General features: G+C 34.2%; 1 protein-coding gene across 1 annotated transcript; it reads left to right on the top strand.

Moving 5' to 3' along the window:
* Positions 1-6,371: 6,371 nt before the first annotated feature.
* On the top strand, positions 6,372-9,730 carry LOC111713014 (uncharacterized). The gene is made up of 2 exons (XM_023487798.1): positions 6,372-6,999; positions 9,514-9,730. The coding sequence occupies exons 1-2, from the start codon at positions 6,490-6,492 to the stop codon at positions 9,601-9,603; spliced, it is 600 nt and encodes a 199-aa protein (XP_023343566.1). The 5' UTR covers positions 6,372-6,489; the 3' UTR covers positions 9,604-9,730.
* The last annotated feature ends 561 nt before the right edge of the window (positions 9,731-10,291 follow it).

The raw sequence follows: 10,291 nt of genomic DNA, 5'->3' as shown, positions 1-10,291 counted from the left end.
TTTCAAAACGTATCTACACATTTAGGGTTACAAAAGAGTAAGCGAGTGTTGATAATGTAAAACTATTAAAAGCCAAGGGGTTAGAAGTTACGACACTGGTTTAGATAATTGATGCATAATTTTGTACCTTGGTTTTATACTAAATAAAACATTTATGTATTACAAATATAAATATGAAATTTTAAGGAAGATTTAAATTATGACTTGGGTTGATCACTGTAAACTACGGTTCATTTTGAGTACTGGGCTGGCTTTAAAGAAGCTCTGTACAGTACACACACAGACTATTATAAGGCAAGACGGGACGGTACGATAAATGATCTCTCCTTATGTGAGTTAAAGCAAGGAAAAATATAGATGTTCGAAACAAATTACATTTTTTTTATAGAAAAGTAAAAATTACGATTTTAAAGCCCTTTTTAAGCCCTTAACCCCCCCCCCCCTTACTGGAATGTGTGAAACAAAAGTTTACACCCCCGCCCAGGACAACTTCCTGTACACATTTGATTACATAAGTACATAGGTTGATTGACATTTTACATTGTAAACATTTGATCTATGCAGTACAATTGCAGTGCAATTCACTATAAACAATGTATTTGAAATAAATTTGAATTTATAAGTAGATAGGGTGCCTTTTATGTTACACATTAAACCATTGATAACTAAAAAACCCTTCTTTTTTCTCTTAGCAAATTGATTATTTTCACTTGTGGTTTTATTGTAAAAGAGACTGAGGAATCATGCTGCACAGAGAATCAAGGAAATTTAATATGTTCTTAGAGACAGAAAAACATGAAAAGCTTCCTAATTGTTGCTGAGAAAGATATTTAAAGGGTACCGTTGTGAATTGGACTTGATAATCTGGAATTTGGGAGGATCATTTGATAGCACACTGTAAACCTTTTTGTTGTACACTGTACACTGTAAAAATGTATACTGTTCGTATACTGTACACTGTAAACCTTCTTGTTGTACACTGTACACAGTAAAGCTGTATACTGTTCGTACACTGTACACTGTAAAGCTGTTCGTACACTGTACACTGTAAAGCTGTTCGTACACTGTACACTGTAAAGCTGTTCGTACACTGTATACTGTAAAGCTGTTCACTGAACAGTGTACACTGTAAAGCTGTTCACTGAACAGTGTACACTGTAAAGCTGTACACTGAACAGTGTACACTGTAAAGCTGTACACTGAACAGTGTACACTGTAAACCTGTACACTGAACAGTGTACACTGTAAAGCTGTATACTGAACAGTGTGCACTGTAAAGCTGTACACTGTTCAGTGTAGAGAACCTACATATAATAATGATTGTTATAGGGAAACTATAAACCAAACAGGGGTTGATGTATCACATAAACATATATTAACGACCCAGCCACCCCCCTTCGGGTGCAAAAAAATCCGCAATAAACTGAGCAAATATCGCAAATTTTGGATGATGTTTGAAGTAAAATCAGCAATAAAATGTTTATATCCTGATTTCGTTTTCACTACTGCTTTGAATTGGTTGTAAAACATGTAAAGAAGCAATAAACATTTGATCAAACTCCCAGGGATTCATCCTTAATCATAGGTTTCATAGCAGGATCTGGAGTTAGTGCCTCAAATAAAATTAATAAAAATTTGATAGATCGTAAACTTAGTTCAACCTTGATCTAAAACTGTTCAAGATGCTACCAAAGAAGATAACAGCAACCGGTTACGATTTTGATATAGCTCTGTATTTTTTCTCATTCTTTAATTGTATCCTTGTATCCCTGTATCCCTGTAACCCTGTATCCCTGTATCCTTGTATCCCTGTATCCCTGTATCCCTGTATCCCTGTATCCCTGTATCCATGTATCCCTGTATCCCTGTAACCCTGTATCCCTGTAACCCTGTATTCCAGAATTCCAGTATCCCTGTATCCCTGTATCCCTGTATCCCTGTATCCCTGTATCCCTGTATCCTTGTATCCCTGTAATCCTGTATCCCAGTATTCCTGTATCCCTATATCCCTCTATCCCTGTATCCCAGTATCCCTCTATCCCTGTAACCCTGTATCCCTGTAACCCTGTATTCCTTTATCCCTGTATCCCTGTATCCCTATATTCCTGTATCCCTGTATCCCTGTACCCCTGCATCCCTGTATCCCTGTATTCCTGTATCCCTGTGTCCCAACATCCCTGTATCCCTGTATCCTGTATCCTTGTATTCCTGTATCCCTGTTTTCCTATATCCCTGTATCCCTGTATTCCTGTATCTATGTATCCATGTATCCCTGTATCTCTGTATCCTTGTATACTTGTATTCCTGTATACCTGTATCCCTGCATTCCTGTATCCCTGTATTACTGTATCCCTGTATCCATGTATCCATGTATCCCTGTATCACTGATCCCTGTATCCCTGCATCCCTGTATCCCTGTAATCCTGTATCCCTGTATCCCTGTATCCCTGTATCCCTGTATTCATGTATCCCTGTATCCCTGATCCCTGTATCCCTGTAACCCTGTATCCCTGTATCCCTTTATTCCTGTATCCCTGTATCCCTGTACCCCTGTATCCCTGTATCCTTGTATTCCTGTATCCCTGTATCCCTTTATCCCTGTATCCCTGTATCCCTGTATCCTTGTATTCCTGTATTCCTGTTTTCCTATATCCCTGTATCCCTGTATTCCTGTATCCATGTATTCCTGTATCCCTGTATCCATGTATTCCTGTATCTCTGTATCCCTGTATCCCTGCATTCCTGTATCCCTGTATTCCTGTATCCCTGTATCTATGTATCCCTGTATCACTGATCCCTGTATCCCTGCATCCCTGTATCCCTGTATTCCTGTATCCCTGTATCCCTGTATTCCTGTATCCCTGTATCCCTGTATTCATGTATCCCTGTATCCCTGATCCCTGTATCCCTGTAACCCTGTATCCCTGTATCCCTGTATCCCTGTATCCCTGTATCCCTGTATCCCTGTATCCCTGTATCCCTGTATCCTTGTATCCATGTATCCATGTATCCATGTATCCCTGTTTCCTTGTATTCCTGTATCCCTGTATCCATGTATCCCTGTATCCCTGTATCCATGTATCCCTGTTTCCTTTTATTTCTGTATCCCTGTATCCCTGTTTCCTTGTATTCCTGTAACCCTGTATCCATGTTTCCCTGTATCCCTTTATCCTTGTAATACAGTATCCCTGTTTCCTTGTATTCCTGTATCCCTGTATCCATGTTTCCCTGTTTCCCTGTATCCCAGTATTCCTGTATCCCTGTTTACTTGTATTCCTTTATCCCTGTATCCATGTTTCCCTGTATCCCTTTATCCCTGTAACCATGTGTCACTGTATCCCTTTATCCCTGTTTCCTTGTATTCCTGTATCCCTGTATCCCTGTATCCCTGTATCCCTGTATCCCTGTATCCCTGTATCCCTGTATCCCTGTATCCTTGTATCCATGTATCCATGTATCCATGTATCCCTGTATCCCTGTATCCCTGTATCCCTGTATCCCTGTATCCCTGTATCCCTGTATCCCTGTATTCCTGTATTCCTGTATCCCTGTATCTCTGTACCCCTGTATCCCTGTATCCCTGTATCCATGTATCCCTGTATTTTTGTATCTTTGTATTGCAGTGTTAAGTAACTATTAATAGAAAATGAAGATTTCTGGAAATGCTAACTATTTGTTCTAATATTACCGAACCTGTTGAAATCCATTATTAGTCATTGAACAAACCTGTTCTGTTATGCTTCAAGCTTCCAAGTGTAACTGAAAAGGGTAAATATTGCCGGATCATTAAAATAACGTGTATAATTGTGGCTCTATCTGTGAGCATTTTCTCTTTGTATATAAAACAAAAAGAAAATATACATAATATATAATAAAACACAAAAACAATAATATTTGCGGATCTAATATTATTTTTCGTGGAATGTCAATATTTTACAAAAATAAAACAAATTTCTGTTTACGAATTTTTTTAATTTAAAGTATCAATCATAAAAAATACGTGTCCTATCGATTTAGCCCTTTTGACGTTTATTGGATACAGAATATAGATTTATACATACATGATTAACCAATGTAGAAAGAGGTCTTTATTTGACCCCCCCCCCCCCGCCCCCCCCCACCTTATCTAATCAGAGCTAAAAACTTTAGAATGAAATATCCTTAATCCTGATCTTTTAATCTGAGTATCCAATGTACACACTTTTGATTTTATTCTTAAACCTCTTGTTGGATATTTCTACTGTATAAAAGTTACGTTTGATAACAATTACGGATACAATAATATATCGATAGAACTAATATCCGATTTAAGCAAATATAAATCTGAACTTAAAAAATATATTTTATCACATTTTAGGATTTTTTTTAATTTTAAATGTTAGTCTTAACAAACATTAATCCAAAACTTACATTTATTTAATCGATGTTTAGGTCAATTAACACCAGAATAAAAACTCGGTTTTTTTAAGTTAAAGCTAGTACATCTTAACATGATACGCTGATTGGTTGAATTTTATACTTCTGTTTTGGATATCGAATGCGTATTAAAATAATCTCAGGTTTAGTAAAACCAGGAGTTTAAGCATTAATCTTGATATCTAGAGTTTTCAGCTCTGCCCTTTCTTCTTATATCTCTGCCCCCCTCCCTCTTTCTTAATTGACTGCAACATCAATTAGAATCCACCATATTGTGCCTGTGGCGTGTTTTGTAGTGTATAGATATATAATTAACATTTACCCGAACACTTTATATATATTAGTTGTCAATAAAAAATATCAGTATATACAGGGTTACCAACTAAGGATGAGACTTCAGAGAAGCCATTACGAAGTTAATATTGCCTGTTTCCTGAAATACATCGTACGACGCAATGTATTTTACGAATTTGGCTCGTCAAAAAAACGTCAAAACGCCTGAACCAATAAGGCCCCAGATGTGTGTGGTCACATGACCCGAGGGAATATTTATGATCTGCCAGGAAAAATTTTGCCTCAAAATATTTTCGATCTGTTTGGAAATCAGGATAATCTGCAAAAGTTTTTGATTTTATTTTCTTAAAATGCACGAAATGCAGTTAAAGAAAGCAACACAAGTCTAGTTATTTATATTCGTAATATCAAACTATTAAAATTATTTTGATATTTCGAAAATATTGTTCAAATTATGAAAAGATTGTTAGAGATAAGTATTTATATTCTTAACATATATCTTCGAAAAAGAATATTTGTTATTCGAGTAAAAACTTGTAATTTGGAACAACATTTCTGTAATTTTGAACAACATGTTTTGTTTTTTTCGACTAAAGTATTTGTAATTTCTTGATGAAATTTCTGTAATTTTGAACAAAATTTCTGTAATTTTGAAAAAAATTCCGTAATTTTGACAAAATTTCTATAAATTTGAACAAAATATTCATACTTTCGAAATGATTTCAGTAAGATGAATATTAAGAACTAAATAATAGGATTTCTTCTTAAAGTGTTTACGATGTTAAAATCAAATGTACAAAGGTATTAAACATGCAGTCTTCTCCAGGCTTAATATGGTAAAACATAATTAGCTGTTAAGAAAGAAGGAGGGGGGTGAGAGGGGGGGGGTCAAAGTACCAAGTTATGACGAAAGCAATCTAAGTGAAGCAGTGTAAAATGAAGAGGCATGCTTTGTGTTCCTATTACAGCTAAAATGTTGATTTTTTCTTCTTTAAATTTGGCATTTTCCTTTTTACAATTTGTACAATTTGAACTGCCCNTGATTTTTAAGAGGTGGTATTTAATTAACTACAGACCAGACAAAACTGACTCTTGCTATGCCCTACATAAAAAACGTGTAGGCAATTAATTGTCTCTATATACATTCTGTATACTACAAATTGACCATGTAATAACATTTTATATTTTGAACATTATTTTTGGGTAAATTAGTGGGGCTGGCAAAAAAATGCTACAACCTCCCCCCCCCCCTCCGGCCTCCCTGCTCCTTAATATAGGAGTGATTTCAATCTAGTGACTCAGCTACAGGGACAGGAAATATCCTGAATATAAATAAAATGCATTAAATGGTCTTTCAAGCCGATGAGGTCATTTATAGAAAGGTGTTATGTAGAAATTAGTTTATGCTAGGTAGGCATACAGCCACTTGATGCCATGAGTCATTAAATCTCCCACAAGTCCCACCCAATCCCGGCCTAACTGCCTGATTCAAGCAACCAATCATAGGCCAGAAATCCAAACAAAGAGATTGATTTCCTCAGAGCGTCATTGGTGGATTTTCTCGGTCCTGGGGCCGCAGGGACCGGTCCGACCAAGGGAGGTGTTCTGGGACTCAAAACTCGCCCCTGACTCTCCCTAATCTCTCTCTCTTTTCCCCGTACCGGTACACACCGCTACTCAGCCCGCTTCCTGAATACTTACGAATACGATGCGCTGCCACCAGTCTTACATCAGACATCACGCTAACTAGACCTAATTCTTAGTCAACAATTGTCAGCCATGTTTACCCGAAAATACCAACTTGTGAAATTAGAGGATTTCGAGGAAGAAGAAGAAAGGATCTCTGGGAATCTTCCTCAAGTTCACTGTTCTGCTCTAAGTGCCTCCTTATACCAGGATAACAACGAGAGAGAGAACCCGGTGTATTTCTCTTCCCTTAGTGCTTCCATTCTTCAGGAGAAAAGAGAAAGAACTCAGAAAGAAAATGAGAAAAAGAAACTGGAAAGAATTAGCTCTGGAGAGAAAATTAAGATCCATGGAAGGAGAAGGCACAATGCCGAGATTCAGACCCCTGGAAAGGTTGAGGATGTAAACCCAGAGAATCTCATGGAACCACTGTGCTCTCTGGTAACCTCCCTCAGCCTCAACAACGAGGTCGAGATGAGGACACTGCTGGAGAAGGATGAGGATGAGAAGGAGGAGAAGGAGGAAAAGGAGAAGAAAACAAGGAAGAGAACAGCGCTATGTCTCACCAAACTATCTCAGGCTGCCTCCGTCAATTATTCTAAGGTAACATTTCTAATAAATCTTACATTTTTTTAGTTTTTGTTTTTACTTTTTTTTTCTTGTAGCAGACTATCTAACTATCTAAATTTTAACTATTTATGTATTCAAATATGACTATATACATAATTAACTCTATGTATTCAAATATGACTATATAAATAATTAACTATCTATGTATTCAAATATGACTATATACATAATTAACTATCTATGTATTCAAATATGACTATATAAATAATTAACTATCTATGTATTCAAATATGACTATATACATAATTAACTATCTATGTATTCAANCCCCCCCCCCTGTATACCACAGATATACTGACACCAAAGTTGCGTCAATTTTTTAAGACTGGGTGGACTTTTTTTTGCATTGGCCTTTGATTTTTACCTCAATAACTTACCGTATTTTTGTAAAAATATCAAAATATCAAATGCAAATGATCAATGCCCAATTATGGAGTACAACCGCAGTACGTTTCAATTAGGTCTACAAGCTAGAAATGTAAACAAATCAGAGAAAAATCATAACAACGGATCGTACTGCATTGTTATCTCAAAACCAATTAAACAACAAGAGAGTAAACCAAAAACGAGACGATAAGAGATAATGGAAGAGAAGAAAAGAGATTAGAGAACGGAAGAATCGAGAATAGAAGAAAAGAAAAGATAAGAAAATTGAAAAGAAAAACAGAAGAAAAGAGAAGAGAGGAAAAAAGAACAGAAGAAAGGAGAAGAATAGAAAATGGAAGAGAAGAGAAGAAGAAAAAATAGATTTCGTGAAAGAGAGAGCTTACATTTTACAGACGTTTTATCATAAAAATATGTTTAAGAATACCTTAAACTTTAAAATTAACTTTATTGTAAAACTGTATGATATTTTTGAAAAAACAGTTGTCCTAACTGTTTAGCGTACATTTTTTGATCACTTAAAGATTTTTGATCATTTGATAATCCAATATTTCTAATTCTAGTTCGAGACATGTACATTTGAGAACTATAAAGCACTTGTATAATGTATATAGCTTTAGTTTAAGAGGTAATTGGCAATATTCTCATCGATTTTTGCGTAAACACTTTGATACGCGTTCGATCAAGAAGAAATGAAATCACAGTATTCATTAAGATTTAGACTGTTGAAAACGGGGTTGATGATAAATTCCTTAATAAATAGATAAAATAAATAATTATTCACATATATTTTAAGATATATTTTTTACACTTTTCTTATAGTTGATCTATCTGATCTATATGGTTTTACAATAAGAATAAAGAAGAGTGCATCTACGTTTACGTCCAAATAAAATTTTATTTCTTTTATGGTTGACTGGTTAGTGGATACTATTTCTATTATATGATTCTGTATTTTTTCCTTGTCTGTTTTAAGACCTGTCTATAGTGTCTATAGTGTCTTGCTATTTATCATCTGTTATTCTGTCAACGTGTCTTTCTTTCTTATTTATGTGTCTCTTCGTCTGTTTCTATTTATCCGTTTGTCTATCTATCTGTCTTTCTGTTATTTTATCTGACTTTCTCTGTCTGTCTATTCATCTATCTTTCTATCTTTGGCTGTCTTTTCATCTTTGTTTTTGTATATTAATAACCTTGTCAAATCTTTTGTCTATTAATGCATCCGTATATAAATTCATCTTTCTGTCTTTTTTTCTGTGTGTCTCTTCAAATATCTACACATTTATGTTTTTATCTATCTATCAGTCTGTAATTCATATTTGTCTGTTTACTCGTCTTTTTCCATGTCTGTCTGTCTCCTCATATTTCTGTCTATCTATCTGTCTGTCGATAAATTTGGCCCTATGTATTAATAGCTATGTTTATCCGTCTGTTTGTCTATCTGTATATCTGTCTATTTATCTTTTTTTACCTGTCTTTGTATCTGTCTATTTATCTGTCTGTTTACCTGTCTGTCTATCTGTCTACAAAAACACATTTTTATTTAACTGCTTGTCTGTATGTATATATACAGCATCGTATACAAGAATGTATGTAAACATTGAATTTGTGTAAAATGTTTATAAAATGTATATTTTCACATGAAAACTCAGTTTAATCCTCGGCTAAAACAGTAGAGAGAGAATACAAAACAACAAAATATAAAACAACACAGTTCTGAAAAATTGTCGAATATATTTTGAGCCTGGTTAAAACAAAAGATTTGATGAGAACTGAGTTAATCTATTCAAACTTTATGTAAACCTAAACAATTCTGAACTCCCACACAACATGACTAATTAACTATCTATGTATTCAAATATGACTATATAAATAATTAACTATCTATGTATTCAAATATGACTATATAAATAATTAACTATCTATGTATTCAAATATGACTATATAAATAATTAACTATCTACGTATTCAAATATGACTATATACATAATTAACTATCTATGTATTCAAATATGACTATATAAATAATTNAAATCTACAAAGTTTTGTTATCTATGTATTCAAATATGACTATATAAATAATTAACTATCTACGTATTCCAGGTGGCTAAAGATGTCCGCGCTATAGACGATACCCCTGAAGGATTTGTGAGAGGCGTGAAATCAATGTTCCAGAGAATATTCAGTCTATGATCAATCAATCCATCTTAATTGATCTTAATGATCGGCTAGATCTCAAATATGTGATCTTTTTTATTATTTATATCTAGTATTTTTAATATCTTAAGTATCTAGTACAAACTACAAATAAATATATGAATAAATAGTTTAAGTTGAAAATAAGATTATAAAAACAATATTTTTCGTTTTTCGCGAGATAGATAGATACAGGAAAATAGTATGATTTTGAAAATTTTAAAATGAAATGAAACAAAAAAGGATTCATAAATTAAATTAAGGTGCGTAGGCCTAAAATCATACATCACCAACCTTAGTATATTTACCATAAATAACCACTAAAATACTTATTGATAAAACCCTCCCCCAGCCCCTACAGCTACAAAGCTGAGTGTTGTGCGGCGCTCAAGTAAGGAAGTTGAGAAAGAGACCAGTGTATAAAATTGTAAGAGGTTTCGTGAATTTTTAGAGTTTGATTAAATACCAGAGCAGTGCTAAAGTATCTACACGCTTAACAGTTACACTGAATAGCAAACTATCTCTCATCTTAAATAAAGAAAAAATATGTTTTGCATTGAATTATTTTTACTCTTTTTTATAATTATATATTGTGCTTTTTAATAAGTATTCAAAAGAAAAGGGATTGAAGAGTGAAGGAGGAACACGTTTTTATGTTCTTTAATTCTACTTTCTACTTTAGGAG

The sequence above is a fragment of the Eurytemora carolleeae genome, unplaced genomic scaffold (assembly GCF_000591075.1).
Source record: "Eurytemora carolleeae unplaced genomic scaffold, Eaff_2.0 scaffold1361, whole genome shotgun sequence".
NCBI classification, from domain to species: Eukaryota; Metazoa; Arthropoda; class Copepoda; order Calanoida; family Temoridae; genus Eurytemora; species Eurytemora carolleeae.
This window is presented reverse-complemented; position numbering and strand designations above follow the sequence as displayed.